This window comes from Mauremys reevesii, unplaced genomic scaffold (assembly GCF_016161935.1).
Source record: "Mauremys reevesii isolate NIE-2019 unplaced genomic scaffold, ASM1616193v1 Contig13, whole genome shotgun sequence".
Classification (NCBI taxonomy): Eukaryota; Metazoa; Chordata; order Testudines; family Geoemydidae; genus Mauremys; species Mauremys reevesii.
In genome coordinates, this window is record NW_024100749.1 from 2366 (window position 1) to 20710 (window position 18345).

The 18345-nt window shown below is 46.1% G+C and overlaps 1 protein-coding gene across 1 annotated transcript; it reads left to right on the top strand.

Moving 5' to 3' along the window:
* The first annotated feature begins 924 nt into the window (after positions 1-924).
* Positions 925-17328, top strand: LOC120392959 (zinc finger protein RFP-like). The gene is made up of 7 exons (XM_039517614.1): positions 925-1341; positions 4629-4724; positions 9309-9539; positions 9860-9882; positions 10293-10408; positions 13904-13963; positions 14854-17328. Exons 1-7 carry the CDS (start codon positions 925-927, stop codon positions 15369-15371), a joined length of 1461 nt encoding a protein of 486 aa, XP_039373548.1. The 3' UTR covers positions 15372-17328.
* The last annotated feature ends 1017 nt before the right edge of the window (positions 17329-18345 follow it).

Here is an 18345-nt window from a genome sequence, read left to right on the forward strand (position 1 = left end):
AGGAGTTAATGCCAGTTTGGACTCATCACTAGGTCTCTACCACATTCCGGGTCCATTTTGGTCAATTTCATGGTCATAGGATTTTTAAAATAGTCAATTTCATGGTGTCAGGTATTTACCGCTGAAATTTTTATGGTGGTGTAATTGTGGGGGGTCCCAACCCAAAAGAGGGTCTCGTGTGTGTGGAGGGGGATCACAAGGCTATTGTAGGGGAGTTGTGGGATCGCCACCCTTACTTCTGAGCTGCTGCTGGCAGGGGCTCCGTCTTGAGAGCTGGATGGCTGGAGAACAGCGGCTGCTGGCCAGGCATCCAGTTCTAAAACCAGAGCTAGCAACACCACCAGCAGCAGGGCAGAAGGCAGGGTGGGTGTGGGTGTGTGTTCCTGGCAGCTTTCTACTCCGGTTGGGGACTGACAGCTGGGGCCACGGCCTCTCTGCCCTGGTCAGGGGCTGACAGCCACCCTCACTTGTGCACTGCCTTCAGAGCTGGGCTCCCAGCCAGCAGCCCCAGGGCTTCCTGCAGCCGGGAGAGGTTCCCAGAGGTGGATCTGAGCCGGCTTCAGGAGGGGAATATAAAGACCCATCCCTCCCCAGACTGGTCTGGGACTAGCAGCTGGCACCCAGCGCATGGTAGGAACCCCCAGCTGGGGTGCCTCCAGCCCTACCTCTCCCCAACAATAGATGGATTTTAAGGGGGAGATCAGATTTCACAGTCCACGTGGCGTTTTTCAGAGTGGAGAATTTGGTAGGGCCCTGCTCATTACACTTCATTCAAAGGTTCTTTACAGTCCACAAAAAACAAACAACAGGAGTCTGCACCCAGAAAGGAAATGCCTGATGACTAGGCAATATTCAGTCAGCCCATTTTGAGCAGAAGGAAGTGAAAGTAAATTCCTCTCTGGTCTCTTTCCTGCACTAGAAGCCATGGCTGCTGCGAATCCAGCAAAAACACTCCAGGATGAAATCACCTGTACCCTATGTCTGGAGTATTTTAAAGATCCGGTGTCTCTAGACTGTGGGCACAATTTCTGCCAAGCCTGCATCACCCAGTGCTGGGAGGGATTTGATACAGATGTCTCCTGCCCGGAATGTGGAAAGCTCTTTCCCCAGAGGAACCTCAGGCTGAACAGGCAGCTCAGGAATATTGTGGAAGCAGCCAGAATACTCAGGTTGCAGTCAGGGAGGGAACCAGAAACAAAGCAACTGTGTGAGAAACACAAGGAGCCTCTAAAACTGTTCTGCAAAGAGGACGAAATCCCCATCTGCCTGGTGTGTGACAGATCCAAGGAGCACAGAGATCACACCGTCATTCCTGCAGAGGAAGCTGCCGAAGAATTCAAGGTAGGAAATGACCAACTGTTATTTTTACAGCCAGATAAGGCCTTGGAAAGTCACCTTCCCCCAGCATTAGGGTTTCCCTGAGCCCCAGACAGTGAGCCGGCACTGGAGAGGAACAAGAGACTGCAGGCCTAAGTAAGCTTCCCAGCAACTGGGAATCCTCCAAAGGCTTGTGCTGGTGGAGAAGTGTGGCCTTAAATAAAATATGCAAAGGATAATATGCTGGAGTGTGGGGGGAGTGAGTAATCCGCACCCCACTCCTCCTGCTCCCCATATGTGGAGTCCTGGACAGTGACCCCCGTTCTCTGCCCTTCCCCACTGCCACCATCTCTCAAAGCTATTAACCCCGTGCTGCTCCTGCCCTTGGGGCTGAGGGAGCAGAAGGATGTAGCCGGGGCTGTCCTCATGGCCCACATCCCCTTTATCATTTTCCTGCAGAGCTCCTCACCCAGGCCGGAACTGAGGGAGTTGTGCTGCACACTCATGAGATGTAGGAGGGGACTGGAATGGAGCTCCCATCCTGCACAGCCTAGGAAATCTGTCAATGCAGGAAGCAGGGACTGGATTGGAGGGGGCAGCAGAGCAATGTGGCATGTAGCAGGGTCATTGCCTCCAGAGTGCCCCCTCCTGGCCTGGGGCGCTGCCTCAGTTTCCCTCTGAGGTTCCCAGAAAAAATCCACAGTGCCTTTCTGTGGCCAGTAACACCCCTGCTCTCTCAGTAGTGACTCGCAGGACTTCTAGTCTGGAGATCAGCCTTATCCCCCGTGGAAGCTCCAAGGCCTCCTCTGCCTTCTCCACAGGCCTCCTCCCTCTGGCTCTCCATAGGCCTCTGTTTTGCAAACCCCAGGCCTGATTGAATCGCATGACCCCCCGGCCACCACTCCTCTGTTTTCCCCACCTGGGGAGGAGAAGTGGCAATGTCACAGATGGGGCAGAGACCCCTCTCCTTTTATAGGGTCAGCCACCCTGTGACCAGAGTCATCCCTCTTCCACGTTTCCTGAGGCCACGGGGAGAGAGTCCCAGTCCTGAAAATTTCAGTTTGGAAATTTTGGCTGTAGATTTCAGTGCCCATAAAGTTTCCATGTTGACATTAATAACAATTCATAATCAATAGAACGTACTGATTTCTGTTACAGTAGCATCTCTGAGCCCCAGTGAGGGATTAGGGCCCCATTGTGCGAGGCACCGTACAGCAAGTCAGGCAAAGAGAGTTCACAGTCAGAGTCTAACGAAGACGATCTGCAGCAGGTAGATAAAGAAAACGACCAGGGGTTGGAGTGGGGGACAAGTAAAGAGCATTGTGTTTGCATACACTGGCAATCACGATAGTTAGGTCATCATGGGTGGTCACCAGTCCAGATTTCAAAACTATCCATTTTTTCTGGTGCAGACTTAGGTGCCTGCACTTTTCTATGGGGAATGTTTTAGGTGCTTGCGTGGCAGCAGGCACTAGGAGGAGTCTACAGCCCAGTCTCCCCTAGCCTATTATACCCACTGACTATGGGAGGCTAAGCCTAAGCCTCCTCTGGTGCAGTCACCACTAACCCGCGGTTGGACACCTAGGCCGTGGTGGCACCACTTGTGCTCCACGTCTTCCCATCCCTGCTCTGCCCCTTCCCTGAGGCCCCCTTCACCCACCGCTGCCTCGAGAGTCGCTCCTCTCCTCCACTCCACGTCCCCTCTCTGGAGGTCCCCACCGCGTCCCTCCTCTCCTCCACCTCCTCCCTCGTGAGGTCCCCCCGCCCACCATGTTCCTTCTTTCGTCCATCTCCCTCCCCCGCGAACTCCCCGTGACAGATCTTAGTTACCAATTTGCTTGAGGCATCAGGTGATTAGGCTGAGGCTGCAGGATTGTTTGGGAGGAGATGACAGAACACACCAAGTGTCTATGTTATGAAGCTTTATTAATAAAATAATAAAATAACAGTGGACAGTGATGGGTGCTCCCCACACTCCGTAGAGGAAGGAAGAAACTGTTAGTGCTCCAAGTCCTAACCCACTTTTATACTCACACACTTACTATGCGAGGCTGGCCAGGCCTGGGTGTAACATATGAAGAAGAGGGGGAAGGGTGGACGGGAGTTCTACTGTGCGCACAGGTCGTCCAGGGTCCACTGTGATCTCCGAATTGCTCCAGCTCTTAGGAGGATGTTAAGTCCTGGGTTCCCTTGCGGGTATTCCATTTTGTGGCCTCTGTTCCTGGTGCTCTTTGTGCCAGTCCAAACCGGCTTTCTGTGGTCTTCTTCGCTTTCCCAAATAACAACGGCTCCAGGGAGGCAAAGCTCTGCTCCCCACCTTGTTGTTTCGCATGTGTTTTTTATTTTTGCAGCCCTGGTTCAGTGTACTTTTTCTTTTTTCTTTTGTTTTTGGCTGTGGCTGGGTGAGAGAGAAACTTCTCATCTAGCACTGTGACCTTGGACTGGGGCCAACGTCTTATTGTCAGACCAAGCTTGCTAGCTGCAGTGTTGAGTTAACCCGTTCTCTGCTCTCTTTTTCCTTCCCCCCTCTACAGTTTTCGCCGCCCCAAGCAGTGCACCGAATTGCCGCCCTGAGCAGGCAGCGGGGGCAGTCTGTGTGCCCTTAGGGCGGCAGGCATGTTTCCGCGGTGGCGGCAATTCAGTGGCAGCTTCTGTGTTTAGCTGAAGCCGCCCCGGACAGCTAAACATAGAAGCTCCTGCTTCCGAATTGCCACCACTGCGGAAACGCGCCTGCCACCCTAAGGGCACACAGACTGCCCCCGCCGCCCGCGGCGGCAATTCGGCGTGCTGCTTGGGGGCAAAACAATAGGGACTGCTGCCCCTTGCAGAATGCTGCCCCAAGCACCAGCTTGGAATGCTGGTGCCTGGAGCCGGCCCTGCCGTTTGGCTTCTCGCAGCCTGCAAAGGAATCTTCCACTCTACACTCACACCTTTGACTCTCCCCAAAATGCTTCGCGATGCTTGCAACAGCATTAGCAACATGCACTGCTGATCTGCCTTCCCCAGGGGAACCTTTAAGGTTGTGACAAACCCCGCCCCCACCACCACCACTCGCCAGGTCCAAGTATGTGATGCCAGTTTCCTGTTGGTGTAAATTAATGGAGTAACAAGGTCAAACAACATCAAAGAGTCTGAAAATAAAACACTCCCAGTGTCCATTAATATGACTCCACTTCCTTAATATCTCTGATGATATAAACCTACTGGATTCTCCAGTGATCTCTGGAGTGTTTGTGCTGGAAAAGCCTCCCCCTCCCCCCCACTCCTAAAACTAAAAATAACACCACTCAAATCATTTTCTATTTCTTCAGGAAAAGATTCAGGCCCACTTGAAGACTCTGAGGGAAGAGAGAGAAAAGCTGTTGGGATGTAAAGTGAGCGGAGAGAAGAGAAGACAGGAGTATCTAGTAGGTGCCCGTCTTTATTAACCTGCTGTTGTAAGGAGCCAGATGCAACCTGAATCAGAGCAATAAGGAGAGGCCGGGGCAATCTAGTGGCCAAATTATGTTTTATCTCAATCAATTGGGGGTAAAGCAGAAATCAGTTGGGGGTAAAGCAGAAATAATCACACGTAAATCAAAATTACGTTTTTTTCACAGGAATTACTACTTAGGCTTACACCATAAATGAGTGGTTATCAACCTTTTTGCATATGCAAATTTCAAATGGAGGTGTGGACTCTTGTGAAAATCGATTGTGTGCATAGTTGATTTCTGTTCAGTCAGTTTTCAGTCTGTCTTTTGCCATTGGCTGGGTCTGCGGATCACAGGTTGAAAACCACTGCCATAAACTACGGTAAACCATGATTCTTATCTACTGCATATTAACTACTGTTACCTTAATTAAACTCACTGCACAGTTTACAATTAACATGAATGAAATAACAGAATTTTCAATTAGAAAATCTAACTCATTAGAACAACCCCCCACTGTTACATGTTCACTCCACATTTCACAGTTCTCTGCCTCTGTCAGCCCAGAGTTTGGAGGATGTTTAGTTTTGTCTTGAGGAATCTTCTTGTGCGAGTTTTGTTTACTGTTCTGAGCTTCAACTTAAATAAAGCCAGGCATTCCTGGGTGTGATGTGTTGGGTTCTATCCCTCCACTCCCTTCTCGCTTACAGTCTCTTTGTTCTCTGACAATTTCTCCATTCCTGTCATTCCCCTTGTATGCCTGAGGGTGCTGTCCAGAGATGTTGATTTTCTTGTTTTCACTACAGCTCACATCCTCCTTATTTCTTAAGTCAGTTTCTCTTTAGTTACAGTTTTTCTTTTATTCCGGATTATTTCCCTCACATGTCACTCTTGTGAATGATTGCTTTGTGGCCTTTGGGAATATGAACTTTTGTCTGCTGCTTCATGATCCTTAGATTGTGTGTGTGTGTGTGTGTGTGTGTGTGTGTGTGTGTGTGTGTGTTAATGAATTAATTTCCAGCTTTTGTAGCTGTAATAATTTTTTTCCCAGTGTGAACTGAATGCATCCAATGCAGAGCTCTCTGCCTGAGTCTGCAGATTTTTGTGTTATAGTTTCATTTGTTTGTTTTTCTCCCCACATGTCTCTGTTAACGTGGTTCTGAGTAGAGCTCAGCACATACCAGATCTTTTTCACTGGCTGGGTATTAAAAAAAAATAGGTTGAATCAAAGATGTTTTGTTTCAGTTTAGAGCATTATAAAATCCTGGGGAAAAAAGAACAAGAAAATGTTTTGATTTTTCATTTATTTCTTTTTGTAACAAAACAACTGGCGACAGTGACAAGAATTCATAAAACGTTTCAATGTCGACAAATCTGTATTTTCCCTGGAAAAAAAATGTTAGTGCAGAAAATGTCACCCAGCTCTAGTGCTGAGTCCTGCCTCCTGCTGCTTTGGATCTGCGTCTCCAAGGCTCTCGATAAAGCACTATCCATGTCAGACATGCAAATGTTGAAAGATGTGAGAAACCCCTCTCTCTAGTAACCACAGGATATTGTTCAGTGTCAGATGATTTAGAATTTACAAAGGGCATGTATCCGACGAAGTGGGTATTCACTCACAAAAGCTCATGCTCCAAAACGTCTGTTAGTCTATAAGCTGCCACAGGACTCTTTGCTGCTTTTATAGAATTTAAAAAGAAATTCTCCCTCCTGCACACTCAGCAACAGGGCCGGATTAAGACCTTTAGAGGCCCTAAGCATTGAAAAGATTATGGTGCCCCCCCCCATATGTAATTCAAAATAAAAACAATACTATACCGTAAAATAATTTTTTTTAAATGACACAAAACTTACATGTATGTCGAAATTAAAATACCTTCTTTCTAGATTTTCTGATTGCAAAATTCTGGATAAGTTCATCAAAGCTGACTTGAAGCATGTCCGCTTGCATACACAATAGGGAAAGTGAATCAAGTCTGTCCTGACACATTGTTATTCTCTGTGGGTTTTTTATTCTTTTCGGCTGAGAAAAAGAGCATTCTGCAGAGCAGATAGTAATCATCAATCTTAGAAAAATATGTAGTGTGATCTCTACATTTGGAAATACACATTGTATTCCGTCTTCCAATATTATGTCATGGAGATCAATGTGACTGAATTTCATTTTTCCTGTTTCATTAAACTTTGCACTCATAACAATGGAACTGCCGTACTTCTCCACAGAGATTCATGTTCAAGTCAACAGGGTATGAGTCAACTAGCTTTTGGGAACCCTGTGAATATTGTTTGGCAGATAAGCCCATATCATTTAGAAAAGAAAATCTCACCTCTCCTCTTCATATGAGCTTCAAGTGTATCAATTATAGCGTAGTAAGTAGATATGTGAAATTTGTCTCTAGGATTCAATACTGTTTCTGTTGCACTGCTATCATTTGCTTGTTTTTTTCCTGATTCGCTTGTGGGACTGGGCTTCTTTGTAGTTAGTATCAGGCAAGATATCTTTTGATATGTCTTCAAATCTTTTAAAATCATTCTTCAAAGCGTGTAAGTGGTCTGCTAATGATTGGCAGAGGTCTGCACATGTTTTCAAATCCAATTCTTTTTCTTGGAGAGCTTGACTTGTGTGGTAAAAGTGTTGTAAAACTTCATTCCACATGGTCAACATGAATACAAACTCTAGTTCTTGCATCTTGTTTGCAATGTTTTCTGTCTCTCAAAGTTTCTCCCGTTTGTGATTGGTCTTCAGCTATACTTTCTAATGCAGCCACAATCTTTGAGTAGGACTCCAGAATTGCACTTGTTGCCACTGCATGTGCCTCCCAGCGAGTATTAGAAAGAGATTTCAACGCATGATCGTTGCCCAAATATGTTTTAAGAACTTCCCATCAGTGTGTTGAGGCAGAGAAAAATTGTATAAAGTAACTGGACCGTTGAGAAAAACCTTACTGCCACCGGACAACAATCAGCACTGTGGCCAACAAGATTGAGAGAGTGTGCAGCACATGGTATGAATATGGCATATTTGTTCTGTTCTAAAAGCTTCTTCTGTATTCCTTGATAATGCTCTGACATGTTGGCAGCATTGTCATAAGACTGACCTCTGCACTTTGAGAAATCTATTTTGCAAACTTAGCACAGATAATGCAGTATTAGATTTGCTGTTTCTTCACCAGTGTGGCTGTTCAAATTGAGGAATGTTATAAATCGTTCAACTGGTTTTCCATCTGTGGGAGACACATATCTTAGTACAATACTCAATTGATCAATATGTGAAAGATCAGGTGTAGAGTCGACAGATAAACTGAAGTACCCAGCAGTACTTAATTCATCCACAATAGCTGAACAAACTTTATCACTCATTAGACCAATGAGTTCATCACATATTGTCTTGGATAAGTATGATGGGTTCCCTTTGCCAGCATTCCCATATTTTGAGATATGGCCTGCTAAAAATGGGTCAAACTGAGCCACAAGCTCCAACAATCCCAAGAAATTTCCAATCTGCAATGATCTAAATGTGTCATTTGATCCCCGGAAAGGCAGACCACGTTCAGCTAATGTTTGAATAACAGCTATAACACGCTGCAAGCCATGTTGCCAGTATTCGTGCTCCCCTTTAATTTGTCCTTACAGTTTGTGTGTCAATCCAAAGCCCTGTCTTCGATTTAAATATGTCAACATTGAATCTCTGTGAGTTGTTCAATTAAAAACAGTATTCCACCAGTCACTAAATCCATCTGCAGCAATCCGGGATGTTGAAGGTTTATATGCAAAAAGTTTGCAATCAAAACAGTACACAGACCCTGCTGATGGTGAATACAGTAGCCATTCTCGAGTGTATTTCTCACCATTTGCTTTCATGCCAAAAAAAATTTTTTTGTGGACAATATCTTGTTTGTTTGCCATTGGTAAAAGTCCGACCTGATTTCTCAAATGGCCCAGTGTGGTGCTGACAGTCATTTGGTCCATGATCTATCCAGTAAGCTACATCATCGGTACTGAAATCAATCCACATACCAGGATCTTTTCTCCTATTATTTACAGCATGAGCATTCAGTTGGTTACGTTTCATCCTGCCCCTTATCTCAATTATCTGAAAACAAAAAACAAAATTAAAAAAAAACAAATTACAAAAAACAAAATTAAAAAAAAACAAATTACAAAACGTACACTATTTTTATGTATATATAAGGAAAAACAAATCAAGTACGTATAACTCAGAAGAATATATCAATAATAAAACATAAATTTATTGCAATACATGACAGGATCTGATTTCCTCGCATTAGTTCGATCTACGTTAGTAGGACACCCCCCTGGTTTAGGTGGGAATAAGTAATAAAAAGAGAACAGAAAAACGGGGGAAGAGTGTGTAGTGGAGTGTAAGGAAGTCTAACAAAGTTCTGATTTTTCCCACAATGACTACTTTGATGCTTTTTTGGAAATATCAAATACCAAATTTTTTCAAAAAAAAAAATCTCATTTTTTTGGGTGCCCCCTGCTTTGCTCAGTACTCTGTAAAGGGACCCCAGGCTCCAGCCATGTTCTGACCAGCTCTTTCCCTATTTTTGTTTATAGAGAAAGACACAAACTGAGAGGCAGAAGATTGTGTCTGAATTTCAGCGACTGCGGCAGTTCCTGGAGGAACAAGAGAGGCTCCTGCTGGCCCAGCTGGAAAAGCTGGACAAGGAAATTGAGGAAATACAGAATGAAAATGCCACTAAACTCTCCAAGCAGATTTCTCATCTCAGTGATTTGATCAGTGAGATGGAGGGGAAGTGTCAGAAGCCAGTGAGTGAATTCCTGCAGGTGAGACTCAAGTGAGAAACATCCAGGATCTCCACACAGGAACAGAACAGCTCCTAAATTATAAGCACTGTGTTTCAGCAGTCAGAGATCCCAGTGTAACTCAGCATGTGCATTCTTGACATGTGAATAACTATTGTTCACTGCAGAGTGACAGACACATTGATATTAGAGATGGAAAAGCCCCATTAGCTCAGTGAATACATGGCCCTGGAGCCAGGGCAGAGCCTCTTTTCCCCATACTTGCAAAATTCCTTCTTTGGAATGTTAAGTATGTGTCAGCTGGGACTGAAATTCTCTCTCTCTCTCTCTCCCTCCTCTAGGATATCAGAAGCACCCTGAGCAGGTACGTGTCTCTCTCTCACTCCCCCCCACAATTCACAATGCTGGGAAAGAGCTTGGGAGATGATATTAGCACTGCATCTCGCAGGGGCTCTACAGCAAAATGTGTGGGGAAGGTCACATTTTGGATACAAATCTCTCTGATCAACTTCATCCTGAGGTTTTCACCCTTCTTCAGAAGACTCTGGAATTTCCCATACAGTGGGGAAGACTGACGTCAAGTATTGTCCACAGATGTCACATCCCTGGGGGCTGACTTCCTCAGGATTGTGGGGATGGAATAGGGCCTGTCACTGCTAGGACCCTGGTTATCAGAAATTCTAACTCCCAGCCCATTAGAGAAGCCACTGACTAGCAAGAACTTATAATGCGTCACTGAATGAACTATAACCATGTGACATTGTTTCTGTCCAGGTGTGAGAAAGGGAAGTTCCAGCAGCCAGTGGAGATTTCTCCTAAACAGGACAAGAGACTCAGTGATTTCTCCCAGAAAACTGTTGCTCTACTGGAGACTCTGAGGAAGTTCAAAGGTACCTAGAAGGGATCTAGAATGGGAAATTGGGATGAGCTTCTGAGACTGTTGGAGGAGAATGACTCTGGCCTATTCGTTCATAATTAGATTATGTTTCTATTTCATTGTTGGATGAGAATGCCACACACGTGGAGTCCAAGTCACTCAGGTTCATTAACTGAAACCTTTGTTTGTACCAAAAGGATGCCTTGCAATTATTATTAAAGTAAGAAATGACAGACATACTGAAAGACGTACTGGTCAGTTGCCTTCTCCTAGGACATAGGTGCGTCACAGTGGATTTCTCCTATGAAGCTCTCATTACCCTTTCAATGGCTGACACATTATACACATCCAACTAATATATTTATTAGTTCTTTTCCAATCCTCTTTGAGTGTTATTAAGTATCTTATATAGCTCATACGATACACATGCATGAACTTCTTAATTTTCAGGGCTTTTGCTGTCTCAGACAGGTCCATGTTATTATTCTCTTTTCTGATTGGTTTATTACCACCGATTATGCATAGGTCACTTTGACCCTTGTCTGTGTATGGAGTTTTTTGGACTTTGCTAACTGGTCCTTGGCACTACATTTTGGGTGTCTGTTGTCTTTAAGCACATTGTGTGGTCACAATATGTCTTTGTCTCACATAGCAACTTATGGACACATAACTTAATAACAAGGTCACTTACAGCAACATTTCCCTTATGTCAAACAAACTGCTAACCAGGCCAAAGCCCAGTCAGTCAGTATAAATGCACAATCTCTCTCTGTCCAAACTTACGCATGACCCTTGTACCAATTCACAATACTGAACATAACAACTAGTGGAAAGCAGACAAAAGGAGCAGATGTAGCAGATCCTAGACATCAGGTTTCAGGAGTAATCGTAAACTGTTTTAAAACTATTTTCTTGAATTTACCATAATTGGAAGTGTCACCCATTGGCATCTTATTGAATATATCCAGCACTCTCCCAGACAACTCTGCAACCAAAGTGGTCATGTTTTGATCATCAGAAATCTCATGCAACACACACAGCCTCTCAAAGGTGATGAAATATTCAGCAATGTCCCCAGTTGCACTATAAGTAGGACACAATGGCTCCCATTTGTAGATTTTTGGAGAGGTGGGGCCCCCTGGTGTGGTGTTCTGGTTCTGCCTCTCAATTAAGGCCAGTTTATGCTGTCTCACTTTTTTTCTTCTCCTCCATGGCTTGCTTCTGGACCTTCATTCTTTGTCTCTCAGTTCCAGGGCAGCTTTTTGCCTGGTGCTTCTGCCTCCATCTGCAGAAACTGTAATTCCATACGTTTTTTGTGCTCTTTTTCATTTTCTGCTGCCTGCAGAGCTCCCATTTTGCAACTGTTGCATTGTCACTCATTTTCCTGCTTTTCTGCCCCTACTTCCCTTGCCTCAAATAAGCAATTAAAAAATAATAAACCGGTCTTTTCTCCAGCCAACACACTTAAAACTCATTTAAAATCACCACCAGTGTCTCAGAGCAATGAGCTGTGCCCATGACCCTGTTCCCTGCGCCACTGTGATAGGTTACCCCCCTACTCTGGGGTGCCACCTGAAGTACTGGGGTCCCACTGAGCCTGTCCATTCCACCAGCCTGGGCTCCCTCACCCTGTCCTGCAGTGCCAGGCCCTCAAGCCTCCTCCAGCACACACACAGGTAGGGACACAACCAGCTGCAGAAAGACACAGACTCTAAGATCAGCAGGGCATGGGAAGACTCAGCTAGGGAATTGCCCAGTGCTGAAATGCACCCCTCTTCTGGGGTGGAAAACCAAAATTGCATTGTCTTTTGCTCCACAGAAAACTGTGCAGCGTAAGCTCATGAAATTTGCTCCCTCCCTAAGTGTAGAGGAAAACAACGAGAAGTCCGGTGGCATCTGAAAGTCTAACAGATTTATTTGGGCATAAGCTTTCATGGGTAAAAAACCCACTTCTTCAGAAGTATGAAGTGAAAATTGCAGTTACAGGCATAAATATATATTGGCACATGAAGAGAAGGGAGTTACCTCACAAGTGGAGAACCAGTGTTGAAGGCCAATTCAGTCAGGATGGATGTGGTCCACTCCCAATAATTGATAAGGAGGTGTCAATACCAAGAGAGGGAAAATTGCTTTTGTAGTGAGTCAGCCACTCCCAATCCCTATTCAAGGCCAAATTAATGGTGTTGAGTTTGCAAATGATTTGTAGCTCTGCAGTTTCTCTTTGAAGTCTGTTTTTGAAGTTTTTTTTGTTGAAGGATGGCTACTTTTAAACCTGTTATTGAATGTCCAGGGAAATTGAAGTGTTCTCCAATTTTTGTCCCCAATTATGAATTCCACAAACTGGGTTTTAGAATAAACAAAACAAGTTTATTAACTACAAAAGGTAGATTTAAAGTGATTATAAGGGTTAGCAAACAGATCAAAGCAGATTACCTCAGTAAATAAACAAAACCCGCAAACTTTGCTTAACACACTAGATAGGTAGGTTATAAATGAGCAAATCCTCACCCTGGGTGATAAACAGGCTGGCAGATTCCTAAGGCACAAGTTGCCTTGGCTTTCCCAGGTTTTCATACACAGGCTAGTTGCTTCTAGTCTTGGACCATCGCTTACAACAGTTCAGTCCTTGCCTCTCAGATATTTCCAGGTGTGTGGTTGCAGGGAGAGTGAGGTACGCTCATGATATCATTGTCCCCCTTTTATATCTTCTCCCCACTTGCTGGAAAGTTCTTTTGCTGTCACCTCGGGTCAAACAGTTCCATTGTGTAGTGCTATCTCTGAGGGGTTTCTAGTGTACACAGTTCCTGGGGTAATCCTTGTGCTTGTGTGCATTTCCTCAATAAGCCATTAATATTGCTTGCCCTTTTTACTGTTATACCTGAAAGGCTGCTGGTGGGTGTTTTCAACCTCACAACATGTTTCCATAACACATAAATAACCAAACTTTATAACTTCACACACGACGATAGCACAGACAATCCAATGAGCAGGGGCGGCTCTAGCCATTTCACCGCCCCAAGTACGGCGGCACGCCACGGGGGGAGTTCTGCTGGTTGCCGGTCCTGGAGCTCCGGTGGACCTCCCGCAGACTCTGAACATCCCGTTAGTGTCAAAAGGACCAAACTGGGTAAAGTTACTTTCATGTCAAAGTCTTTGTATGATCTGGGTCTTGGTTATGACAAAAGGCAGTAAGTGAATGAGACAAACCACCTGGAGTCTGAAGGGTGGGAGGGGATGATGAGGAGAAAAGTAAATCTCACTTACAGATTGTGTGTCCTGGGACGGATGTGAGGCTGCAAGGATATTGGGTCCATTGCTAAGAGATGCCCGAATGAGAGAGGAAATAGATGGTTTCGGATTAGTTTATATTAAATATCTGAGTGTGTCTCTGGGCGTCTCTGTCTGTTTCTCTCTCATAATTAAAACACAGCTCTAGGAGTTCAGAGTGGTGATGCTGTTATAAATATGAAGCCTGAAATCTCATCTTTTTTATCCTTTCCCCCTCCAGATACTCTGCCGTCTGCACTGAAGACAAAAAGAGGGGAATCTCTAGGAACATTCAGACAGGGTGAGTTTGCAGGTGGAGATTGTCTTTGAATTGTGAGAAAATTCCAGTGAAAACATCTTCATGAGAGTGTAGCTAAAATTACCAACCACACCAACAGCAGCCATGACACACAGCCCTACAAATAAACCCACTGAACAGTGAGGAGATCCCAAGCTGAAGTCACACAAACACTCCTGACAGTTACCTTAGTGCTCAGTTCATGCCCATGCTGATGAACTCTCCCTGAGCAGCATCTGAACAGAGCTCTCTGCCCTGAGGGCTGACACATCCCTCTGCTTCACCCTGGTGCAGGGGGTCTCCCTGTCGCTCTTCTCCAACATCCTGCCTTTCCTTTGGGCTGGGTTGGACTCTCCTATTGGAGCTGCTCACTGCTTCCTGGATTGGGGAGATGCTCTCCCTCTGATGCTGGCAGCTCCTCCCTTCTCTCCAGGCTTGGGATGGGGTTACCTCACCTAATGCCACCTCCTACTCTCTGGTCTTAAGCAGCTCTTCCACAATGCTGCACCATCCTCTCTGTTCCCTAGCCTGTTAGTGGAGGCTGAATTGGGGAGGGAGGTTGCTTCAGGGGTTAAAAGCTGTTGCCTGTTTCCTGTGCTCCTGCCTCACTAAGAGATGTTGACACCTTCCTTGCTGTGTCTCTAGTGCTGGGAATGGAGCTGGGAGCTGAAGCCTTTGCATTAAAGGAGAAACTAATGAAGTGGGTCCCATTAAATGGACTGAGGAACTGCAGTAACATCTCTGCTTGGTCTCAGGTGCCCAGGCCAGAGGCAGCTCCTTGAGATCCAGGAGTGTCCCAGCCAGGACGGGGATGCTGGGGAGTGTGAGAAATGGTCCCAGCCTCCCCCAGGGCAGAGCTCTGCCCCTAATGCTCTGATTCTTCCTCTCCCCAGCAAATATGACTCTGGATCCAGACACGGCTCATCCAGAGCTCGTCCTGTCTGAGGACTGGAAAAGTGTGAGACGCGGAAACACACAGCAAGATTTGCCCAAGAACCTTGAGAGATTTGACACTGAGCCCTGTGTGCTGGGCTGGGAGGGATTCACCTCGGGGAGACATTGCTGGGAGGTGGAGGTGGTGGCTGGGCAATGTTGGGCTATGGGGGTGGCCAGAGAATCTGTGAGGAGGAAGGGACTGATCAATCGTAGCCCTGAGGGGGGGATCTGGGCTGTGGAGCGGTGGTGGGGTCAGTTCCGGGCTCTCACCTCCCCTGCGACCCCCCTGCCCCTGAGCCGGGCTCCCAGCAGGATCCGGGTTTGTCTGGACTGTGACCGGGGGCAGGTGACATTTATCAATGTTGGTGATGAGGCCCCAATCTTCACTTTCCCGCCGGGCTCCATCCCTGGGGAGAGAATCCAACCCTGGCTCTGGGTGCTGGGACCAGGATCTGGGCTCAGATTGTGTGCCTGAGACAGGGTGGGGGCATTGAAATAAACCTAGGTATCCTGAAATCAGCCCCTCAAACTTCAGAAACCATATTCTCTATGACCCTGGAGGGCCTGTGACTTCCAGCAGACTTTCTACTGTACAGTCTCTACGACCCTGTGCGCTCAGTGCGGGTGGTTTGGGGGTGGTCTCTGGGGACTGTCAAACCATAGAGAGCAGGAAGTGATTGAAATGGAGAAGCCAATCTCACTACTCCAGGGATTGCGCAGCCTGTTAGTCACTGTCCTCTATGTTCCAGGAGGACTCTGGGGATGCTGGGTCAGACAGTGTCACTGAGACAATGGGGAGGGGAGAAACAGCCATGAAAATATGGGCTTTTCTAGCCACAGTCCTCGTAATCTCTATGATGCTGGAGGACTCCCATCTACCCAGCCTCTGGTCCAGTCACAGTGTTACTAGGAAGCTCCTCCCCCAGCTCTCCCTTTAGCACCAGGGATGAGAGAGGGTGGGGGGAGGAACCCCTGGAGCTGCAGGAGGAGCAGAGGGGCCCTGAGGGGCAGATATGGGGCTGCAGAGTCAGAACTGAAGGAGGGGCTAGGGACAGAAGTGATGTGGGGTTTGGGGATAGAATTAACAGCTGGGCTGGGGACAGGCAGAGGTGCGGGCTGGGCAGGGGGTATAACTAACAGCTGGTCTGGGGACAGGCAGATTTGGGGGTGGCAGGGACACAGAATTAATTAATTCAAATTTGAGGTCTTGGGTAGAAGCTGGAGGCTCAGCACCAGCCAGGAGCCTGGGAGAGGGAGACCCAGGCCCTGGAGAGTATGACCTACAGGCCACCAGGGAAGGAGTTGTGGGTGAGGAGATGTCACCTGGATGAAGAGGTGGCTGTGGGGAGTGGAGAGTCAGGCACAAGGCAGGTTTAACCAGAAGGGAGAGAAATGAAATGGGAAGAGGTGAACATAAAGTAAAACAGGAGTAAAGAGAGAAGATTGGGGAAAATGGGGGTGGGGGGGGGGAAGACTGAAATGAGACAAGTGAAAGGAAAACAATCTGAGAAGGGAAAATCTCAGTGAGACACGGAAAGAGGAGGTGATAAATTCAGCAGAGAGAATTGGGCACCTGAGTTGAAATGATCAGTGACAGGAATTAGAGAAGAGTTAGAGAGACTCAGAGAAATAAACAGATGGGAAATGAGTGTTAGAGAAAACGCTGTGTAAAACTGGATGAAATGAAAGAAAAGTGAAAAAGAAAGAGAACATGAGAGGGAGATGGAGATCTATAAAATGTTTCTGAAAGTGAGACTGTAACATTCATTCCACCCCATAGTTCATGGACAGTATTTCCACTTAGGTATCTTTCAGGGAAAAACACTTTGTGGATGTTTTTATCATGTGTTCTGGTTATGAAAGTTCCCTCTCTGCTCCTTTTAAGCCTGACATTTACTTAAGGTAAATGAAACACAAAACATTCTTCTTGTCTATTTCCCTTTAATTTACCAGCTGTGACTTTTGAAGGTAAACATGGGATTTCTTTCCCCTACATTGTTTGTGTCAACCCAGCCCCAGTGAGGATATCTGTATTTGTGACTATGATAGTCTGGATCTTACTGTGATACATTGCTTTCCAGCCCGCATTCTGGGCCATGTGCTTTATATAAACATATATGTCAGAAATCGTTCAGCTGTGCTCTGAATAGAGCTGATTGGGTCACTTCTCAGCTTCCAAACCTACCCATTCTTGACACCAGCAATCAAAATGCGTGACAGATGTTTGCAATCTGGAATACCTGGATTTTATGGCACATTACCACAATAGTTAAAACCATTATGATCTGTTGATTGTCAGGCAATTACTGTAAATAAACTATTAAAAAACACTAAAATATCTATCAAATAGAACCACACAATCCCCACTCCCACAGCAGCAGGGTTTGTTGTATGGCCTCCCGGGTCCCCAGCACACGTCCCCACCGCTTGAACTTCAGGAGAAATTGCCATTATTTCTGAGGCCAATCACTAGAGGAGGAACTTGACAAATACTGTGCCAGCAGATATACAAATGCTTATTATATTAGAATATTAGCAATCAGAGCTCCACAGTTCTCTTCCTGGCTCCACTGTGCAGTAGTGCGTAGTGACAGATAACCAGATCATATCTATTGTATGCATTCATCCCAAAAGGCAGTAGGAATGCATGGCTCCTGCTTGGACTTTCTATATTGGAGACCTGGGTTCTCTTCCCAGTTCCAGCTGAAGTGACCTTGTGCAACCACTCAATTAACTTGTGATCTGGAGAAGAAAGTGTCTAATACTTCTCTAGTTACTTGGGTTGGAGTTGTGATATTTGAACTCATGGGTTTATAGCTCCTACTTTGTCACTGGTACTGGATTTTTGCTGGCGGAAGAGTCTGTCTCACATGTATCTATGAAAGGCTGCCTGCTTTTGAAGCACGACAGAAAAAAACCCAGCTGAAATTAGTGCAAATAGTGAATTTCCCACTAATTCAGTGACTTGGGAGCTCTGCTGGACACATGGTGCTGATCTTCCTGCTTTCCAGTTGGGAACTTGTATTTAAAGGGAACTAAAGTACGTGAAGTCAGTAATTGCTGCAGTAGCCACAGGGGTGTTAATGGGAGGGGAGCTGCTCCAAGGGTCACTCTCTCTAAGATGGAGTCCAAACTGTGAATATATTTGACCCCCTCCCCGCGCTGTAAGGGATGAGGATTTATTTTCTCTCTGCTCACTTTAAAAGCTAGGACCCTGCATCTGGCTACCAGGGATCATCAAGGCCTGGGGTAGCTAAATTACAGCTCAGTGGCCAGTTCACCGTACATAGCTGCAACAAGGTAGCCAGTGTGATGCAATAGCAGTAACACTGAACCTGTTTCTCAGCTGGTGCAATGAGTGTGGGTCCATTGACTTCAGTGGATCGCAGCCAACTGCTAAGTCCTGGAGATGTGGCCAGTTACAGAGCAGCCTGTGTAACTACCTGCAT

Bases quoted from the DNA above. Each gene is read 5' to 3' on its own strand.
- LOC120392959 (XM_039517614.1), top strand. From the start codon at position 925: ATGGCTGCTGCGAATCCAGCAAAAACACTCCAGGATGAAATCACCTGT. The intron at 9,883-10,292 runs GTACGTGTCTCT...GTTTCTGTCCAG, and splicing joins ATCAGAAGCACCCTGAGCAG to GTGTGAGAAAGGGAAGTTCC. The intron at 10,409-13,903 runs GTACCTAGAAGG...TTCCCCCTCCAG, and splicing joins GACTCTGAGGAAGTTCAAAG to ATACTCTGCCGTCTGCACTG.